The sequence below is a fragment of the Pelobates fuscus genome, chromosome 13 (genome assembly GCF_036172605.1).
Source record: "Pelobates fuscus isolate aPelFus1 chromosome 13, aPelFus1.pri, whole genome shotgun sequence".
NCBI lineage: Eukaryota > Metazoa > Chordata > Amphibia > Anura > Pelobatidae > Pelobates > Pelobates fuscus.
Genome location: NC_086329.1, coordinates 107004273 through 107027579, shown reverse-complemented (window position 1 = coordinate 107027579; position 23307 = coordinate 107004273). Strand labels below are relative to the sequence as shown.

At 43.1% G+C, this 23307-nt stretch overlaps 1 protein-coding gene across 1 annotated transcript; it reads right to left on the bottom strand.

Annotated features, from left to right (window-relative positions):
* Positions 1–1233: 1233 nt before the first annotated feature.
* Positions 1234–2181, bottom strand: LOC134582688 (olfactory receptor 5F1-like). Its single transcript, XM_063439335.1, has one exon. It carries the CDS (start codon positions 2179–2181, stop codon positions 1234–1236), a length of 948 nt encoding a protein of 315 aa, XP_063295405.1.
* Positions 2182–23307: the final 21126 nt, after the last annotated feature.

Below are 23307 nucleotides of genomic sequence, written 5' to 3'. Positions count from 1 at the left end.
AACCAACTGAGTAGAAAAGGCGGGCTAAATATATTTTTGTCCAACTTTCACATATTTACCAACATACAAATCATAATGAAATTTTATATTTATATTGTAGTTGTAAAAATGAGTGTTCTGATAACAGCAGAAGTATTTACATTTATTCCGCTATTCACAATGCTCCTTTTATTCTCATATATAACATATATCCCGCTATATAAAACTAGAATTTAAAAAAATATTATATTAATAAACAAGATTGTCTGTGGGACTAACAGAAAAAAAAACACTCGAAATATGTGAAAATAGAAAATAATTTTATTTCTTATAATTCTGATATTTTACTATAAATACATTTAAAAAAATACAAATTGGTCAAATAGACATTTTGTTTATAATCTGTGAACATAAAATATTCCACTCACCGACCGGTTTGTGCATTCATGTCTTTGTCAAGGTGCTACGGACCAAAGTGGTGGACTCGCTCTAAATGTACATTTAAAGGGCTTAAGCTATTTGAATGTATATTTGTCTTAGGGTTTTATTTTTAGTGTTTTGTGTTTTTCATATTTTTAAACCAATTTCTGTAAGCAGATAATTGGGACTTGTGGACACTGGTAACAAAGCAAGTTGCATTTTAATTTATTTTAAGGGATTTCATTAACAGAAATGTATAAGATACTTTCCTCGTTTATATTCAGGATTAGGTGAAGGTAGATTTGGTGTTGGAAGGTAGATTTGGTGTTGGAAGGCAGATTTGGTGTTTGGTCTATCAAATACTTGTATTCTATAAATAATGATCTTTGAGAACTGTTTCATGTGCCAATATAATTAACTTCAAAAACATATAGTCGTGTTAAAGTTCTACCACTATTTTTTTGTATTTTTTAATATGCATTCTTTTACTTTTTATTTTTTTTCGCCAAGAGTGGGCAAACGTATTTCTTACCAGTTTCTAGTTCGTAACACCCCTCTCTATCTAGTTTTTACTCTCCACGTTTGCCCAGTCCTATGCTCTAGACAATGTTGGTTAAAATGGGAATCCAGTAGAGCAGTAGTATAGGGATCCCAGTAGAGCCGTTGTATGAAGCCCCCCAAAATATACCTCCTTATTACAAGGGTCTTCATTTCTCTGAGATCTTCCTGTGATTTCTTCTTACAAAACTCACTAACCAGCAAGGGAAATGGCAAATATAAAAGACAAAAACCAGATCACAAATGTTAGTAAATAGGAGTGCATCTCAGAATAAACTATGAATAGGTATTTCGTTTAAGGGTCAGTGCCATTCTTATAGTGCTTGTGACCTGTTTATTCCTGATACTGTAGATAATTGGGTTCAACATGGGAGTCACAACTGTGTAGAGGAGGGACACAATCTTGTCCCGGTTAGGCGAATAACTAGATTGTGGACGCATGTACATGAAGAAAATGGCTCCATAATAAATGAAAACCACAGTGAGGTGAGACACACACGTGGAGAAAGCCTTGTATCGTCCATCATTTGACTTAATGTTTGATATATTGGAGAATATGTGGACATATGAAATAAATATCAGCAAAAATGTGGAAATGGCAAATAAGCCACTAGCTATATACACTGTTATTTCATTAAACAGAGTATCTCTGCATGAGAGTCGGAAGAGTGGAGGCATCTCACAGAAATAGTGGTTGACATGGTTAGACTTGCAGTAGGGAAGTTGGAAGGTGAAGGAAGTTTGCATTATAGTGAAAAGAAAACACACTGTCCATGAACCAGTAGTCAGGCACAGGCAGAGCCTATTGTCCATGATTGTATTGTACTGTAAAGGTTTACAGATAGCAGCGTATCTGTCTAAAGCCATGGCGGCCAATATTAAACATTCTGTGGCTCCAAGTGCAAGATGGAAGTACATCTGGGTGGCACATCCTAAAAATGAAATGCGTTTGTCCTGATCTAATGTGTTTGCTAGGATCTTGGGGACGATGGTGGAGGAGAAGGCAATGTCAATGATGGAGAGGTGAGTGAGGAAGAAGTACATTGGGGTCTGAAGCTGAGTGTTGACTCTCACCACCGTGATCAGAAGAAGGTTTCCCAGCAATGTGATTATGTACATGATCAGTAATAGGAGGAAGCAGAAAGCTTGCAGGTAGGGGGCAGCAGTACTGGCGAGGCCAAGCAGGATAAAATCCCTCACGTTGGTTTGGTTTGAATTATCCATAACACTCTGCAAATTATTACTCAATAGGAGGAAATAATTATATAGCTGCAACAACAACATTATTCGGTGAAATGTAATAAATGTATTCCAGGTCTCAATATGACATGTGTCCTACTTGCTGTAGGCTGTGTTTACAATGGTATGACTTTCCTTTCTGTATAGACAAGACAAGACATTAGCAATACCACCAGGGCAAATGGGAAACTTAGTTTGAACTTCTCTGGGTTAAAGCTCCAATGATTTTATAACTGTCCTGGATCGTTATCTGCCATGAAGGGGTTTCAACAGCTATCAAGAATTTTTAATAAAACCTTTGGATTTTTGATCATATTTTCTTTGTCTTCTGATAGGCTGCTGAATATTATACATTTTTATTTTATTTTTTAGTTTCTTATTAACTTGTGCCAATTCACAGATGCAAGAGCTTAATGCCTATAATGTCTTTAATGAGCTGCCTGGCATGGTACTGTAACTAACTGCAGAACATCTAACAAAGCAGATTGTAAATGTAACTCCTCCATTCTTCAAAACTTATATAATATAGAACAAAATGCAGTAAGCAAACCTTATTAGACTCCGCACGCTGGAGAACGCAGAGCTGCTTCAATAACCAACCTATTGCTTGGGGTCTCATGAATATTGTCAAATTATAGATATCATAAAGCCTTTTACTCAAAACTAGAGACATAGTGTTAAAAATACAAGTTTCTTCACTACTACGATTCTAAAAAAAATTAAAAAATTGAAAATGAGAAGTGAATATAGCAGACAGTAAAAATCGGTCAATATCCTTACTGACCCCATTCAAGACCAGCACACTCCTGAGCGGCTGAACGTCTTTCAGTGGTTGTGAAAGCCAAGCTCAGACAGTGTACAGAGGTCCTGTCCTGTATGCTGCCCTGGGTCAGTAGGAATTATATTGAATTTTTACTACCTGTCCTCTTCACTTGTCATTTTGGGTTCAGTTAGTATTTTTCTGGAATTGCAAAAAAGAAGACGGTTGTATTTTTAACACTATTCACAAATCTTTGTGTGCAAGGATTTATCGTATATGTGTACTTTAGCTGGTTTGAAGGGGTCCTTCCATATACACCGTGGCAATAACCTACAGAAGCAGTGAGCACCATAATATGTAGCTCAGTTTATATTGTTAAAGTTGGATAATATGTCACTAGTGTTTCAGCAGCCGTAGCTATTTTTATTTTTTGATTTATAAGCTCTTGAATAGGATGTCTGCTCCAATCAATGTGAATTCAATGATGAAAACCATCATACGGGATAAGAACCACTGGTTCCTGGAGCTTTGTCTATAGCTTTTGCAGTCCCCACGTGATCGATGCCAAGTCTATCTGACCTTTCACGACCATTTCTACCCCGTTGTGTACTTTTATAGATTTTTTTACACCCATTTATACAAAATGAATTTTACAAAATGCTCATGTGATGCCCTTGCGAAGAATGTCTGTTTTGTGACTGGTTTTCAATCTTCTTACTATCTGTGTCTGATTCCATGTTCCAGCTATTCCTACTTCCATCTACCAGCCTGTAGCTTGCTCAGATGATTTGCTTGGTCTTGCCACCATGTATCAAACCCATAACTTATCTTTTATATTTGAATATTAACCTTTTTGTTTGCCACTCTTCCTTCTTCATTTACAACAGTTATCATCAAAGTCTCGGGCTTCAGTAGTCACGTAAAATCATTAGAAAAAACGTTTTAAAGGGTCACGCCAATCACTGTAACCGCTGTAGCTTGCTTTAGTGATTATGATGCCGGGGGTCCAATGGTCTGGTTCCCTGGTAATGGGGCAGAATGTTTAGCAATGATTTTTCCCCTTACCTAGGTCTCCACCAGGCTTTGATGGTCCCGTGACATGGATTCCAGCTGATCACTTTCAGCAAATTACTGATATTCTGTACAGTGAAAGTTGCACAGAATTGACATTAGCCAGCCTGAAACTCTAGTTCTGGGTTGGCTGATGACACCTCTCTGACACTGACGGACGTGGAGATACACCTCCAGCAGTTAATCGGTTACTCTCTTACTCTCTCTATGTTCAGCATTCAAAACAAAACACTGTATGTACAGACTCCCGGTAACCTGGCCACTTAATATCACTGAGTAATTCTTTAATCCGTAAGCTCCAGATTTTAGTATAGTGTAAAATGTGTTTTATATATATATATATATATATATTTGTGGTGATGTTTCCTGTGGGTTTAAAGTTTGTGTTTAGTGCAACAATGATTACATCTATTTTCTATCATTTCCATGTCATTATTAAGAATATATTTTAAATTAGATATGGTGAATAAAAAACTTGAAAGAGCATCCAATGATGATATACCCTTCTCGCTCAGCTACTTTGAACATGTTTTATATTATACGGAGATGTTTGTATGTTATAAGATAATATCAGAATGTTTCTGTGCATTAGTGAGAACCTTCTACCTGGTTATTATAGAGATCTTTAGATTTGAAAGTCTGCAAGGGTCAGTGTTTGGAGTGGGATCTATTTCTTTAGGGTGATTGCTAGTTTCTGGTACATCACAGTGGGGTTCCTAGTGTCATTTCGTGAAGAAAGGCAGATCTACTTACATATTGCCCACCCAGGGTTGAATTATCAATCCAAAACATGATGTGAAATCTGCTCAAATAAAAGTCAACATTAGACTGGGAGCAGAGATGTAAATTCTCTTTTCTTTCTCTTCCACAATTTTCATCTGTGAAATAGTTTTAGGTAAAATGTGCTGTCATTGAGTAGTTGGCCATCCGTATGTTCTTATGATAAATCCTATTTAATAAGGAAACTCTTTGGGTTAAGTCACTTTATAGAATTAATGTAAGCCATAGGTCCAAATGCAAAGTGTGAACTTATGTTTTATAATCCTTCGGAGAGTGCCTTGAGCTAATTAGTTGCAGAGGTCTTTAGGAGTGTATTGGGAATTACCAGTGCAATTAAAATGGTCTTTTGGGTTGAATTCCTCATTGACTAACATTACTCTAAGAGTCCAAGGTATCCTTATGAACTTTTGTTATTGAAAAATGTATTTCATGAATGTAAACATGTTTTATCTTTGGCCATGTGCTCTGCATCCAACCTTTCAAGGGACTTATTCTGGTTATCTCCTTCCCCTTCCACCAAGAAAAAATAACAAACACATCTACTGAAGGCAAACATATTAAGGAATCCAGTGCTGGGTTGCAATCTGATTTAATTGTCCTACAAACTCCATTACTGAACCTTACTAAATCCACCCAGACCACTTTATCTATGACACTATGACATGTCTATCTTCTTGACAGACACTATCGAAGTTCTCCCAGTTAACCTCCATGTCTAAACAAAGCATGGTGGGGCTCTAAACATCTAATAAAGTGGGGAAGACCTATTGCCCATTGTTCCATTACCCATGGCCAAGAGGTGAGAGGTCAATAAATACAATTAATGGGGAAGACTTAGTGTCTCCCTAACCCTAATCTTTGAGTGGCAGATGGTAGATATTAAATACAAATTAACACTGGGAGGTACTAATGTCCACGTCAGTCCCCACCATTACAACAATATAATATACAAGGGGGTGGGCATAATATTTCAGTCAGAGCACTGTGATTGGATGGCTTGTAAACTCTGAGAGGCATTTTTCAAGCCAACCAATCCAAGTGCTCTGACTGACATTGCATAGCATGGGAATGCCCTTATAAGGTATGTGGAGCCTTGATGTACAACATGACAGGAGGCTTCATATCTTGCATAACATTCTTTGCCTATGCCTCCAGCAGCACAAGTCAATCATAAAACTTAAACCAATCAAAACAAGTGACACATGCCATATAAAGCCCTGTCAGGTATAGATCCTCCTCTTTCTTTGCTGCTCCAGCCAGGCACAGGTCAGAGTATTTTGTTATTGTGCTATTCTCATTACTTTGTTTATTTTATGCAAGTTTGGATTTATTCTACTTTTACTACTGTATTCCCAACTCTACTCCCTCCCCTGGTTTTTCCTTCCCTCTTACATATTTGGTGCACTTTTATTGTATTTCCCCAGGCCCCTCCCTCCTTGTCTTAGCCCCTGGATCTCAAATGACCATTATTCCCATCTCACTCACCATTTTCTGTCTGTCTCACTGGGTTCTGGGGATACTTGGGAGGTTCTGCGAGTAAGGGGGGAGTGTGGGGTACCTGCATACCACCGCCGGAGGGCCACGAAATCGGGCAGTGCCGATGGATTTGCCTGTGAACGTCGGCCAGCCTGAATCTGACCAGATCCGTGAGATTTGCGGCGGCCATCTTGCGGCACTCAGAATGTGATTCACACATCTGGACTACACTGTACCTCTGAGATAAGCCTTTGATACGTTTTCAATAAAGATTGTTGTTGTTATAAGGCTTTCTCCTGTGGAATATAACTGTGTTGGTAAAAGATCATGTGTGCAGGTAGTGGTTACTGTGTAGTGCACCCAACCAATTCCCCCCCCCCCCTCCCCCCCCAAAAAATGAGACATATTTGTGGTATAAAACAAGCCACAGCTTTATTTATAAATTAACAAATATATTTTCAACCAATAAATAAGATTATTAACCATGTCAACTTAATATTTATATTTAACTGCAGACTCGTCCTTTCCAAACCATTCCATCACCAAATACGAGTACTCTTGAGCACCTGCCCTCCCCCCTAATCCAAACACCACCTGGCCTCCAACTTGGCCTTAACTTACCACCATGCTAACCACTGGCCGACCTTTTGGCTCAGTGGGCACGTCCAAATTTCCAAACATTTACCAGAGGTTAGGGGAGGGACCAGACCCAACCTTCCTTCCCCCTGTACTCTTCCTCCAACCCGGCTAGGCAAGGACCAAACCCACCACTAGCCCCGCTGCTTTACACCTAAATCAGCGGGTGCGACCCCCCACCAACACCGTAGTCTGTTCTAACAGATCCTGCAGTGCTAAATTAAACAAATCAAGGCCCACATCAGTCAGGTGGACCCCTTCAGAGCGGAAATAAACTGCCACGTTCTGCTCAAATATGCAGTGCTGAACCGTCAGACCCCCGATACACAACACAAATTTAGAAACCCGCTTGTTGACTTTTATCCTGCAGTGCTCTATGGCCCTTTGATCGCGCACACCTACAATAGTTACGGGCCACCATCTCCGACCAGACCACACAGACCCGTGGGAAAAGTACCAGCAAGCACGCTAGATCCCATTTACTCAAATCCCCCAGGCCCCACGCAGGTGCTCCCAGGTCATTGCCCCAGAGGTGTATGACCACAATGTCCGGGGCACCCAAGAGATTAGATAGCTGTACAATTTCCAGAAGTAGCTGGCCCCATCGCATGCCCTGAATCCCAAACCAACAGACATCCGCCGACTCCGTGGGAAGGCCGAGACGAGTCCCTCCAGGTCGTACCCCCACCCTTAGATGGGCCCGGTTTTTGAGCGCCGCAAGAGGAACCAAATCACCCCTTCTGCGCTCGATACATCCGTAAAGAGAATCCCCCCCCCCCAGCCCCCGTTTACTGGGACTCACCAACTCCCTAATCCTCAGAGCCCCGAAAAAGGCGAATGTAAACGCCACCCGGAACAACTGTACTTCGAAATCCGAGAGACAAATCTGAGGAAGGACCGACACAATCCCCAACAGTAGTGCTCCCGAAACTGGTCTGCGGGAGTCACGAGTGGGAGGTCCACTTCGCCAACCCCTCATAGCCAGGGTGACCAGGCATCCAGGACCCAGTTTGCCTGAGACTGATGCTGGCGAACACCCCTTGGCCTCCCAAAACCAGAGCAGGCACAATAGACCCTGCCAAAGCCCCAGATCTCCCGTTCTATGGCCAACCAGTCCCCCCAAGCCTTACCATAACAGACCCGCGGCTCTCACCATCCTCACCTCCTCATCAAACGAGGCATAGGACACCTTGCATAGCTCTGCTGCAATGTCATCATTCACCGTATCCCCATGAGGATTCGACAAATGATGAATCAATCTAAATTTTCCCAGTTCCTTCTTCGGCACGACACCCAGGGGTGAGCCCCTAAGGTTTGGAAATGGCAGCTCCTGAAAGGGGCCCGCCATGCATCCCAGCACCACCTCTTCCACTAATTTTTCCCGTACTACAGCCGGGTGATCCCTCACAGACGGAAGGTTATGACAAGCTGCGATCCAGAACCCATCCCCAAAACCCCCGAGCAGCAAGGTAGCTGCCTTCTTATAAAGGTTTAGCCAGGGGCGCATCGCGTCGACGTCCACTGGTGTCCTCGCCCTTAGTCCCCAAGTAGGCAACAGTAGTAGGAAACAGTGAAGTAGGCAACAGTGCTGAGGGCTCCAAGGGAACCACAACTGCAGGAAGGACCGCTCCAGTCACGGTGTTGGAAGACCGGGTGAGAAGCTGTGAGGGAGTGACCTGTGAAGACAGCAAAGGTAAGTGAGATCACAGCCCACTCACCCCAGCAGACAAAGGCCCAGCGACAGAGGAGCTGGAAGGAAGCCCAACAGGGACAGGCCCAGGGGAGACAGATAGGAAGCAAAAGGGGAAGGAGGGGGGTTGCCAGACTCACTAGCCAACCCAGATTCCATGCCCTGCCCCCCCAACCCCTCAGATATAGCGGAAGCTCTCCTGCCGACCTGCAGCCTACTCACACTCCTAGAGGACTGCCTGGCTGAGGATGTTGGGGCTGGAGACCGCATCCCCGACGTCTTCTGTGTATGCCACAAAACTGGGGACCCGGGAGAAGCAGGGCGGGCTGCAGCGATCCGCTATGCAGCTTGCGATGTCCTGGAGGTGAGAGACCTCACGGCTGCAAGGCGCCCGGCCTGCGAGGAAGTGGAAGCTGGGGCAGCAGAAGCAGGCAGGGCCACACTACCCTTGGCCCGGCCCGCAAGCCCGCCAAAGGGGTCATGTTCTTCCTCATGGCCCCTGGAGTACTCACAGCCACCAAGTGTCCGGCCCTAGTAAGCATGGGGGCTGTGGAGACCGGGTTAGTCTGCTCCTCTGGACGCGCGGTTGTCCGTGATCATTGTCGGGAAAAGTGGAAACCACGGCGGCACCCTGCAGCCTTGCCAGCTGGGCCTGCAGGTGCTGGCCACCATCCTGGAGGGCCTCAACCCTGAGGGCAGCAAAGATGCTATCAATATTCATGCCCTGGCCATGTAGCAAGCACTGGCAACACAATTCCTGAAGCAAGGTATCTGGAAGCTGTTACCAAGCCGTTATTTTAAGATGGCTGAAGTCATGCCTATTCTGCCTATTTATATAGTCCAGCCCATTATCCATTACTTTAACACTTCCCCATATTACACCTACACTCACCACACCCACACATGCCTCTTATCCGGCTAGCTTTCAGCCTGCCTCCTCAGGATCTTTACAACTGCTGCAGCTGTAACTGTTCAGAAGTTCACAAACAAGCCTTGCCTTGTTTGTGAACGTGTTCAGAAGTTCATATTTTCACATCTAAGCCTTTTAGATATGTTTGAAGTCATGCCTTTTAGTCAGCCTGTTACTCTGATAATTGTACTGTATACATGGTGCCGTATATCTAATCAGCAAGTTCTGCTTTACCTGCATTATAGCAGCGTTCTCAGGCTGTGGACCCCCCAAGTTATTAAGGAGTGAACCTCCGTATGTGTGTGTGTGTGTGTATATATATATATATATATATATATATATATATATATATATACACTCTCTCCTGTCCCAAATAACAGGGCACATGGTATGTTGCCTGGGTTGAACCCCCAGATGGACTGTTCACCTACTGAGGCATTACCAATAGGGATGACCCCCCTTACTTCTGGGGTGACCCTCCACTGACCCCCCTTATCCCCTTACTTCTGGGGTGACCCCCCCATTGACATATGTGCATTTACCAACTAATTGCTATGCACATCGTTATAGGGGTTACCCCCTAATGCTGGGATGAACCCTGAACAATACATTTATCCACGCAGCAGTGGTGAACAGATCTCTAGGGTAGACCCCCCTTTAAGCTGGGGTGACCCCCCAAGTGTTCTTAACACACAAAGGCACTGTAATAGGGGTGACTTCCTTATTGGTACCATATATAGACTACATGTAAAAAAACATACGGTGATAACATCACCTCCATGATACAACGCATACTCTAGAGCAGTGATGGCTAACCTTGACACCATAAATTGTTTCTGAACTACATTTCCCATGTAGTCTCTAAAAGCTAGCTGAGCATCATGGGAAATCTAGTCCAGAAACCATTTATGGTGTCAAGGTTAGCCATCACTGCTCTAGAGGGTGACACCCTCAATGGTACCGTCCCCACATTATTGGGGCTTAACAAGGGTAAATCCCTAACACGGTATTGAGACTGCTCACATCTCCCAATTTCACAGGCCTACAACTCCATTTACATATAGACCGCTAATCCCGGTCGCTCTTCTGGCTGCCTGCCAATACTGCCTCACTAAACAGTGGGCTTTGATTGCTTGATACCCTGGGTGAACCCCAGTTGTACGCTGAGGCTTGCTGTGTGTTTTAACTTCTGTACCTCAACCGAGTCTATCTTCTGCAGACTGGAAGGTCCGAATACTACACATCATGGGTGTCTCACCTCAGTCTCCCACTCAAGAATTTCAGTCTATGATAAATGCTGCAGTTGCAGCCTCAGTGGTAAAAGCCATCTCTGAGATGCTAGTACAGGGTCCGTCATAGATGACGGCCTTGACGTCCCACTTGCCACGGAAGTTATGGGTTCTGAGACCTCTAAAGACCAAACATCTGTGTCCAAGCAACACTAGTAGGGCACCAGCATGGGCCCTCAGAAATACTAACGAAAGGCCACTCTGGAACTGATCCCACTGAGGAGGCTGCCACATTGCCTATCTGCGGCTTCTACACCTGGGCATACCAACCCTTCCCTCAAGATGGCCGTGAGACTGCATGGCGCTAGAACATGTCCGCAAGAGGGAGAACCACCACGCACATTACTGGGAGTATTATTGCTCTTTTATACATTTAGACGGTGTAAACAGGGACACTTGGGAGGTGTAGTTAATTAGTTGCAAGTGTAGTTTTCTGGGTGCATCCTTTCAATATACCGGTCTACCATTTCTGCATCCACTAACCATCTGACTGGTTACCCAAACAGTTTGGCTGATGTTGAGTTTCTTTCACAGTGTGCCTGACCCCACCTTATATCCCCCCTCTTACTGTTAAACTACCACTGTGCACCATTACAGCAGTTATCGGAATCCCGATCACCAGTGTCATAGGAAGGGTGTCTATTACTAATCGATAATTAACTCCATGTTACATAGTTACATAGCTGAAAAGAGACTTGCGTCCATCAAGTTCAGCCTTCCTCAAATTTGTATTTTGCTGTTGATCCAAAAGAAGGCAAAAGAACCCCAGTTTGAAGCACTTCCAATTTTGCAACTAGGAAAAAAAAATCCTTCTTGACCCCAGAATGGCAGTCAGATTTATGCTTGGATCAAGCCGGATCAAGCCGTTATTACCCTACATTGAAAAATGATATCCTTGAATATTCTGTTTTTGCGAGTATGCATCTACACCCTGTTCCAAATTATGATGCAAATTATATTTATCTCATTTACCTAAATAATTGATGTAAATAACAGTCAGCATAATTCTCATGTTATCAACTATTAAGAGTACAATTCAAATTTTATTGAACAAACCTCCTAATGATAACAGTATTTTTTTTAAACATAAAAAACTTACAATGCACTGTTCCAAATTATTAAACACAGTAAGTTTCAAAACACTTTATAGGTTGTAAAGAACTAAAATAAGATAGTGCATCTTATGTAGTGAAATTAAAATTCGGCTAATGTAAAATCTGGTAGATTATTCTTATTGGATGGTTCCAGGAATGGTTAATGATCTGGTATGAACATTGTTTTAACTACAAATTGCAATAGAATAGGATATTCTATGCCTAAGAGGATTCTAGCCAACAGCAAAAGGGTTACTAACTGTCAGCCGAAGTTTTTTTTTTTTTATTGCTTCTCAATGCAATGTGGTATTCTGTGGAATTCTGTGTTCTGTGTGAAGTAGTTTCTACGTGAAGTTCTGCTTTCTGTGTCTGTGAGATTGCTAAGCTGTCATAAATCTTGTACATTCTTGACAACTGGATTACTTTTTAGTCGCTGTATTTGTTTAAATATTGCCATTTGTATAACTATGTTATACCTAAATATTCACTGATTATTATCACGCATGTTACATATTATTATTATTATTTTTATTATTATTGCCACAATAAATTATATTTTTATAAAGAAATTGTGATTTACTGTATGGAATATAAATCCTCATAATGAACTTTCTCTAGAATCTAAGAGAATTGAAATAGTGGGCAATTCTCAGCTTTATTATATTGTTTCAGGGTACAGTGCCAAGGAATTTTTGATATAATAAAAAATATTAAATTAATTTTTGATAATATTTATGAAGATATTATTTTAATATTATCATCCCATAAATATCCCCACAGAACAGAGAAGGTATGTAATGTTGATTATTCACAAAAAGTACAAGTGACTCATGATATTAAATGTATGCTTACTCAGGGGCATACCTAGAGCATTTGGCACCCGGGGCGGGTCCTATTTTTGGCACCCCCCTTAACTTTAAATGAAAAAAACAACCAAAATTATTTTTTATGTATTTAGCACGGAGCAGTGTTTGTGTGTGAATGTATGCATGTTTTTGTATGGAGTATGTGTGAGTATGTTTGTATGTAGTGTTGGTGTTTGAATGCAAGCATGCATGTGTGTTGTGTGGTATGTGAATGCAGTGGTATGGTTATATATAATGGTGGGGTTTGTATGTAGTATTGACGTTGAAATGCGTGAGTATATTTGTGTGTAGTGTTGGCGAGATTTTGAGATGTCTGCACATATACACATACACGGAGATACACACATGCAGATACACTGTGCTCTGCATGCTGACATCTGACAATACATTTGCATATAATTCACATTAGCCACCCAGATTTCTTGTTGTGGGCTGGCTGACACCTCTTAACTTCGATCTTTGTTTAGCAGATAACTCCCCTATTTGCTATCCTTATGTGGGCTTGCAATATTTAAGGACACCAAATAAGGGAACTATCTGCTAAACAGCACCCTCATTTGGTATCTTTAAATATGGAAATCTCGCATACAGGCACCAATTCAGGGAATTATCTACTAAACAGCTAAAGGATCAAAATTATAAAAGCCCTTTTCTTATTTTCAGTTGTTTAGTAGATAAATCCCTTATTTGTTATCCTTCTATTAGAGTGCAATATTTAAGGGCACCAAATAAGGGAGCTATCTACTAAACACATACACAGAGATACACACAATCACACACATAATCACAGACACACAATCACATACACACACAAACATTACATACATACACACATTTAATAAATAAGAGGTCCACCAGCCTCCCTACCTTGCTCTAGAAGGGCTGGAGTGGATCCTCAGTCCCTGGTGGTCAGTGGTTGCTGCTGGGATTGGTCCTCTGTGCTCTTCCTGCACGCCCTGTAATGCCGTCTCACTGCAGGCGAAGACCGTCAGACACAGTCAGATGCACACAGTCCCACACACAGTCACAGACAGTCACACAGGAAAACAGTTACAGACACACACACAATCCCAGGCAGACAGTCACACATACACACACACACACACACAATCCCAGGCAGACAGTCACACACACACACACACACACACACACACACACAGGCAGACAGTCGCGCTCACAGTCACAGTCACCAAACAAAGGAGCTATCTACTAAACACATACACAGAGGTACACACATAATCACAGATCTACACAAACACAATCATAGGCAGGCAGTCACACAGTCACACATACACACAATCACAGGCAGACAGTTACACACACACACACACAATTACAGGCAGACAGTTACACACACACACACACACACACAATTACAGGCAGACAGTCGCACATACACACACACAGTCACAGACAGACACACATACACACACAAACAGTCACACACACAGACAGACACACAGTCACAGACAGTCACACACACACACTGTCACAGACACAGTCACGCACACAGACAGTCACACACACAGTCACACACACAGTCACAGACAGTCACACACACAGTCACAGACAGACACACACACACACACACACAGGCACAGACAGTCACACACACACACACACTCACAGACAGTCAAAGACAGACAGTCACACACACAGTCACAGACAGACAGACACACACACACACACAGGCAGACAGTCACAGACAGTCACACACTCACACACAGTCACACACACAATCACAGGCAGACAGTCACTCACACAGTCACAGATAGTCACACACTCACACACACAATCAAACAATCACAGTTACACACAGCACACACTCTCTCACTTACAGTAAGCGTGGGCTGGAGGAGGAGTGGTTTCAGTCCCTCCTGTGCTGTAGTTGGGGAAGCAGGGACTCCTTCCTGCTTCCCCTCTGTGTGCAGCAGTATGAGGCTGCATGTAGCTCCGCCCCCGCATCCGGCTTGGCTCTGCCCCACACCCATTCTAGCTCCGCCCCCAACTCTCCGGGCAGCCAGGTCTCCTGCTCCTGCTGCCAACCCCTGCGTGTGTGAGCTGTGTCGGCTGCCCGGCGCCCCTGCTGCTATGGAACCCGGTGCAGCCACACAGCTCACAGAATAGCAAGCCTGGTCAGCCCTGGAGGAACCCCCCTGCCTGATGGCACCCGGGGCTGACTGCCCCCCCCCCCCCCCGTCCTCCCCGTCCTCCCCTTAGTACGCCACTGTGTTTACTAATGCAAGGAGCTTAAATAACTAAGTGGGGGAACTAGAGGCAATAGCATACACTAAACAATATGATATGATAGGCACAACTGAAACATGGTGGGATGAGACACATGACTGGGCAGTTAATTTAAATGGGTACACGTTATTTAGGAAGGATAGGAAAAACAAGAAGGGTGGTGGGGTATGTTTGTATGTCAACCAGGAGTTAAAGTCAAATCTTAAGCAAGTGGAATGTGATGAGGAAAATGTGGAAGCTTTATGGGTAAATATCTGCTTGGGGCAAAAGAAGGGAAATCAACTATTGGTTGGGATATGTTATAAACCACCTAATGTTAATATTGACGAGGAACAACAGCTGTTTGAGCAAATTGAGAAAGCTGCAAATCTGGGTAACGCTTTAATTATTGGAGATTTGAATTACCCCTGGGCATAAATTGGGACAAAGGGACTAGTAGCTTAGCAAAGGGAATTAGGGTTTTGAACTTGTTAAATGACACTTTCATGTCACAACTGGTACAAGCACCAACTAGAAAGGACGCTTGTCTGGACCTGGTTTTAACAAACAACGTTGATCTTTTGACCAACATTCAAGTAGGTGAGCACTTGGGAAATAGTGATCACAATATAGTGTCCTTTGAAATAAACTCAAAAAAACAAAAGCACACGAGGTATAAAAATATATAATTTTAAAAAGGCCAATTTCTATAAGTTAAGGGCAGCTTTACAATATATTGACTGGCATAAACTCTTTAGTGAAAAGAACACTGAGGATAAATGGAACATCTTCCAACAAATATTTCAGAGCAAATCAATACATCTGGATAAAAGCACTGGAATGCTAACTTTAATATTAGGCATGTGCATGGGGAAAATTTTCGGTTCGGTTCGGCATTCCGAAATTCGGAATTTTCGCAATTCGGGACTTCGGCACTTCGGCACTTCGGCAACTTCAAGACTTTGGCACTTCAGCACTTCGGAACTTTATAAATAATAAATAATGAGGGGGGGACCTTTAACTAAGAACCTGTAAAAAGAAAAAAAAAACTTACCATTCGATGTTTTCTTTCTTCTAAAATCTTTTTTTCAGCCCCCAAAAAAGGCCAAATAAAAAACCATAATAACCGACGCAAAAAAATAAAATAAAAAAAAAACCCTTCTTCACCCATGGAGGGCTCCACGTAGTCTGAGCTCTGCAGGGCTGTGTAATTTGACTCATAACTCTCTGATTGGTTACTTAATCCACCAATCAGAGAGTTATGAGTCAAATTACACAGCGTGGGAAAATTCCAAAGAACTTTCCCACGCTGTGTAAAATGACACAGAGCACTCTGATTGGTGGATTTCAAACCAACCAATCAGAGTGCTGTGACAGGTAAATGTAGAGACTTACCTGTCAGTCTCTTCATTTACCTGTCAGAGCACTCTGATTGGATGGCTTAAACCCACCAATCAGAGTGCTCTGAGCCTAATTGCAGGGCGGGGCAAGGCTTTATAAGCCTTCCCCCGCCCTGCAGAACTCAGTCTGCGTGGATCCCTCCATGGGTGAAGAAGGATTTTTTTTTTAATTGCGTCGGTTATTATTGTTTTTTATTTGGCCTTTTTTGGGGCTGAAAAAAGAAGATTTTAGAAGAAAGAAAACATCGAATGGTAAGTTATTTATTTTTTTACAGGTACTTAGTTAAAGGTCCCCCCTCATTATTTTAAGGGTGAGGGGGGTAGGTAGGGGGTTAATCTTTTTTTTTTTGGGGGGGGGGGTGACTAGGGGTTTGGGGACCCCTAGTTACCTTGGGAGGGGATATTTTTTTAGGGACCCCACCCGCCTCTCAGGGGTGGGGGTGGGGGGAGGACAATAGGTCCCCTCCCATTGGTATTTAGGGCCCCCACCCACCGCTCAGGGGTGGGGGCCAGGGGGGAGGACATTAGGTCCCCCCTATTAGTATTTAGGGCCCCCACCCACCGCTCAAGGGTGGGGGCCAGGGGGGAGGACATTAGGTCCCCCCCCTTATTTTACTGTAGGGCCCCCCATACACCGCTCAGGGGTGGGGGCCAGGGGGGAGGACATTAGGTCGGTCCCCCCCCTATTAGTATTTAGGGCCACCACTCAGGGGTGGGGGCCAGGGGGAGGACATTAGGTCCCCCACTTATTTTACTGTAGGGCCCCCACCCACCACTCAGGGGTGGGGGCCCGGGGTTAGGACATTATTATAATTTAGGGCCCCCACCCACCGCTTAGGGGTGGGGGAGAGGGGGGAGGACATTAAGACCCCCTATTCTGATTTAGGGCCCCCACCCGCTGCTCAGGGGTGGGAGCCCGGGGGGAGGACAATAGGTACCCCCCCATTATTTTACATTAGGGCCCCCACCCGCAGCTCAGGGGTGGGGGTGGGGGGGGCAATTGGTCCCCCCTTTAGTTTAAAAGCACGGGTGGGGGCTCGGGAAGGGGGACCTTTTTTTTTTTTTTTTTTACCGTGAGCAGCCACAGGCTGCTCACTGTTTAATAGACATGCCCCTACTCACGGTATAGTGGGTCCCCCTGATAGCCCCGATCTGGGGGACCCACATATCCAAAAATTACCCAGTTCAGGGGTTCAGGAATTTCCTGGAAGTCATAATTTGGCCGACGGCGCTCATGGTCCCATGCCCAAAACAGTGCCAGAGAATCAGGGCTTGCGGTCAGTCTAGATCGGCAGTTTAAAAAACGAACAAACTACTGAGAATAGTCAATGTTCTTACCCTGGAGCTTGTTCACCTTGTTCGTGGTAACGTTTCCACCCAACAGTGTCTTTCTAAGTGTTGTAGAACCAAACGCAGGCAATCATGGAAGTCCATCGGTGTTCAGGAGTTTTAGTGTCCGAAAATCGTTCCATGAACTAGCACAGCAGCCCCAGATGATCATTTTGGCCATTTTTGCACCTCATCTGTGAGGTGTAGCTGATACCCCTCTAGGCAGAGTGAGCATGTAGTCCATGTCTGGAATACCCTTTTAACTTGGGGAGAGCATAAGCAAATGCATTGTAAGCAAAAACAGAGAATTGAAAACTCTGAGGTTCACCTCGCTGAAAGGGCCCAAAGAATGCTGAAATAATCATCTGGGTGCTGCCATGGGAACTTGCTGGCATTTGAGATCTGGATTGGTCCTATGGGCGGAATCAGTCAAGTATGCAAATGGTATAGCTTTTCTATCTAATTACAGAAGTGGGCAGGTATCCACGTCAGATATTCGTACTCCATTTCTTCTATGAAGCTTCCATTCCAAGTTTTCTTTTACAGCTGGAGGTTACCACTCTGTGGGCAGCCCCAGGTTAGAGACGTTGTCACAATACCAGCACTACATTAAAGCCAGTCCACGCAGCTCTACAGTTAATGTTCTCTTCGCTTGCTATCCTCTATGATAAGAGATACTTTAACACTGATCCTTTCATTGATGCTCATGTAAAGCAGTCTTAATACAGTCCTCTGGGGGGGCGGGGCCGGACTGTCGAGCTGGATGGCAGCAAGAAAGATCAGCTCTGACAATTTATCTGCATTTAAGCCCTGAAACTAAGATTTTTAAAGGCTATACCGGCTAGCAACGGCAGCCCTCAGTGCACAGGGGGCACTGGATGCGAGGAGAGGCTGGCTCCCTGAGCTTCAGTCCCTTGGAGGAGAGACCTTCGTGATCCCGGTGGAGGCCTACTCCGGCGGTGAGTGGAGCAGACGGCTGCTGCTCCGTGTGCCCTGCCTAACAGTGCCCAACCAGGGACCCAGGCCAGCGAGGAACTGGCCCTGTCCCCCCCCCCCCTCTGGACCGGCGGGGGTGATCCCGATCCTCACCCTGGGGCCCCGACCACTACAAAGCACCCAGAACCAAAACACTACCATCTCGACCTGCTGCCTGCATCAAAGATGGCGGAGGACACGTGCGCCAGTGCTGTGCAGGAGAGACTGAAAACTATCTCCCCGCACCACTCGTAACCAGCGCAGCTCACAGACACCAACCGACCCAGCTACCGGAGGTGCAGCAGCCACGTGTCTCAATGCCCCAGCACGACAATCATCCTATGGAACTCACCACAGGACACTGGAGCCGGGCGGAAGAGACGGAGACACAGCCAAGTGGCGCACACCATCAAAAGTCAGCCTGCGACACCCTACTCTCCACACAAACCACTCCTGGATTTCCAAACAGCATCTCCGGTCCAAAGTTGAAGGAACCGCGACACGTACAGAGAGCCGGGATGCAGCGAGAACACACACAGCCCACAGGGGGCATCAGCTACACAGGGGATCACAAGGACACTGTTGCGGTCACCGGCCCGCCGAGCCTCACGGCCGTGCCCGACCGGCACGACCGTACCGACTACACGAGCTTACCTGCTCGTCGGCGAGCCGGGAACCGCGCACTCACTTCTTCCGGGCATCACGCCCGAATCCAATATGGCGCAGATCACGTGGTCGCGTCTATGGATAGCCCCGCCCCCGAGAGTTATACCAACGTGTGCGTGACGTCACGACGTCAACGCACACGCACGTTTTGGGGTCAGAGGTCGCCCTCTGACCAATCATAGCCTAGGGAGGGGTATTTAAACCCCTAGCTTTTCCCATTACTTTGCCATGTCGTGGTTTCAGTTTCCTGGTTTCCTGAAAGTGCTATTCTCGTGTTTCTGATTTCCTGGTATCCTGATCCTTGGCGTTTCCCTGGTTATTCTGATCTCTGGTTTCCCTGACTTGGCTTGTCTTATCGGTATTGAGTATTTTCTGGCTTCCTTGACCTCGGCTTTCCCTTTGACCATTCTCTGTCTCTAGCGTATTAGTCCGGCCATTCTAAGGTCCGGTTTACGCTCTATCCTGTTATTTTCCTTTTCTTACTTATGTATATGTTTACATAGTTTCTGCGTGCTGGACCACTTTGTTAGCCGTGACAGACACTCTGCTAATGCGCCCCACTGACTAACCTGCATAATAAGTATATGGCACAACTGTAAGTTAGTCTGTCATGCCAACCTTACTATTACTAAACCCACCCAAGTGTGGCTATAAGGGGCCTAAGGGGTGAATCCTATCCCCATTTAAAGCAACCACCCAGCTTATTACAAGCACCATACAGCATCTACTTATCTTGCTTTAAGCTGGAAAGTTTAATCTACCTTTGCATATTAATCGACTCACTATTCACTCACTGCTGCCACTAAACTATAGATACAAGATCATACTTGTAATTAGCCTGTTTTAAAACATAAAAATGTGCATGTGTTCATTACCCCTTCCCTCATTGTTAACCTGTGTAAGTATCCTTGAAGCCTTTCATGTAACAAAAGCTGACAATGAACCTGAGGACTGCCGCTGGGGTACCTCACGCGAGTATGTTTTATCTATATGCACTACAAAAATAAAGAATAAAAAAAAAAAAAAAAAATACAGTCCTCTGGCAACACATATTCTGGCCCGTTTAAGGCTTCGTCCCCCCATGTTAGATCCAATATATTTTGGTCTATTTTTTAGCACTTTCTAAGCATCCTTTGATTTTTCGTTGGTTTCAGACATAACTTGCTATTGGTTATTTTACATTTTGTTTTCTTGAGTGGCTAGTTTTTCATTTTTTGAGTACGTTTGGTATCCCTGACCCTATAGAAAACGGTACATGCAGTGATAACACCACAAATAAATCAGTAAATGAATAAAAAAGAAGAGTAGCAGCTACACACCCACTCTAGCGACTTGATGAGTTATATACTCAGAAATGGAAAATAGGGTGTGTGCGCTTAAGATTATAAAACTAGATAAATAGTATAAAAATTATCAAAAATAATTTATTAATTAAGTAAAAAATAAATCAGCAAAGGACTAATTCCGATCACCACTGTTATACCTTAACCGGACAATTAAATACAAAAATCTCATAAAACAGAATAACAAAAAAAAATAAAAAAAAAATTAAATGACACCAAATGTATCCACAAACTAACTGCACTGAATGGCCAAAAAGATGGAATAACCTCAATATAAAGAATATATATATAGAGGTCCGATCACTAAGTGAAGGTAGGGTGGATACAAAAAAAAAAAAAAAAAAAAGCAAAAAAATTATATACCAATAAACACAATAGTAATAATAAATGGGAAAAAATATATATCTGTCCTCGGTGTGGGCCCCCACCTGAGGTAGATATAACCAGAAGATGAATAAATGAGATATATAAAAATAAAAGACAAGAGACAAGAAACAATAATACTAAGTGAAATAAAATAAAATGAAAAAAAACAGTAATTGTCCGGAAGTCCTCCCTGGGTAGGCAGAATAAAGGTGATGTTGGGCGGATCAAAGAGCAACCAGATAAACCCTCGTTATGGGAACTCCAACTCTCTCACACTGCGGTCGGGATCTTCAAAAAAGACCACAGTGGAGGTGAAGCCGTGAAAATGGACAAAGTAGGTGCAGAGTGGTACAGCAACCGCCCAGACAGCAACCAGCAGATAGAAACCGCGGTCGGTATTTTCAAAAAAGACCGCGGTATTCAGCCAAAGATGAAGACAGGACGTCAAACCCAGGGGAAATGGAAAGAAAGGAACAGCCAGCAGCCCACAGATCAACGCGTTTCGTCCCAAACTGTGGGACTTTATCAAGATCAGTACTTGTGCATAGATCACCACCCAGGGTTTAAATACCTGCTCAAGATAAAACCAGCAGGTGAACCCCGGAGTGGATAATTATCAGTAATCAAGCTACATCAGTGAAACCTGTTAAACATAGAACAGGTGCTAATGATACATACACTAAACTGACAGTTTAACACACAGGTAAACAGTTTAACAAATTAGTTCCACACAATCTGATTTAACATTAGCATATAAACAAAAAAATTTTAGCGAATTATATCCACACAATCTGATTTAATATTAACATATAAAGCTCCATTAAAACTATACACATAATATAAAAGAAATTTATAATAAATTCTATTAGACAGCAAAAATCTAGGTCAGGGGAAAAAAACATCTCCATACAAAGAGAAGGCAGTGCAGATGCCCCCTATATTATTGTTACATCTCAATAATATAGCTATATAATTTTCCTCAATGAACCAACTAGATATAGAAAAGGGACCTCAAACTAAAAAAGTTCTATCTCCTCGTTTAGGCCATTGGGTGTGAGGGAGTCTAACCTAAAAATCCATAAGGACTCAGCCCTGATCAGGGCGGTTGCTGTACCACTCTGCACCTACTTTGTCCATTTTCACGGCTTCACCTCCACTGTGGTCTTTTTTGAAGATCCCGACCGCAGTGTGAGAGAGTTGGAGTTCCCATAACGAGGGTTTATCTGGTTGCTCTTTGATCCGCCCAACATCACCTTTATTCTGCCTACCCAGGGAGGACTTCCGGACAATTACTGTTTTTTTTCATTTTATTTTATTTCACTTAGTATTATTGTTTCTTGTCTCTTGTCTTTTATTTTTATATATCTCATTTATTCATCTTCTGGTTATATCTACCTCAGGTGGGGGCCCACACCGAGGACAGATATATATTTTTTCCCATTTATTATTACTATTGTGTTTATTGGTATATAATTTTTTTGCTTTTTTTTTTTTTTTTTTTTTGTATCCACCCTACCTTCACTTAGTGATCGGACCTCTCTATATATATTGTTTATATTGAGGTTATTCCATCTTTTTGGCCATTCAGTGCAGTTAGTTTGTGGATACATTTGGTGTCATTTAATTTTTTTTTTATTTTTTTTTGTTATTCTGTTTTATGAGATTTTTGTATTTAATTGTCCGGTTAAGGTATAACAGTGGTGATCGGAATTAGTCCTTTGCTGATTTATTTTTTACTTAATTAATAAATTATTTTTGATAATTTTTATACTATTTATCTAGTTTTATCCCTGACCCTATCCAGTGTTCCGTTTATGATTTCTTTGCAAATCTCTGCAGTAGGATACTGAGGATTAGCAATACACCTGATATATGTATTACCCAGTCATACTGAGGATTAGCAATATACCCGATATATGTATTACGCAGTCATACTGAGGATTAGCAATACATCCGATATATGCATTACCCAGTCATACTGAGGATTAGTAATACACCCGATATATGTATTACCCAGTCATACTGAGGATTAGTAATACACCCAATATATGTATTACCCAGTCATACTGAGGATTAGTAATACACCCAATATATGTATTACCCAGTCATACTGAGGATTAGTAATACACCCGATATATGTATTACCCAGTCATACTGAGGATTAGCAATACATCCGATATATGCATTACCCAGTCATACTGAGGATTAGCAATACACCCGATATATGTATTACC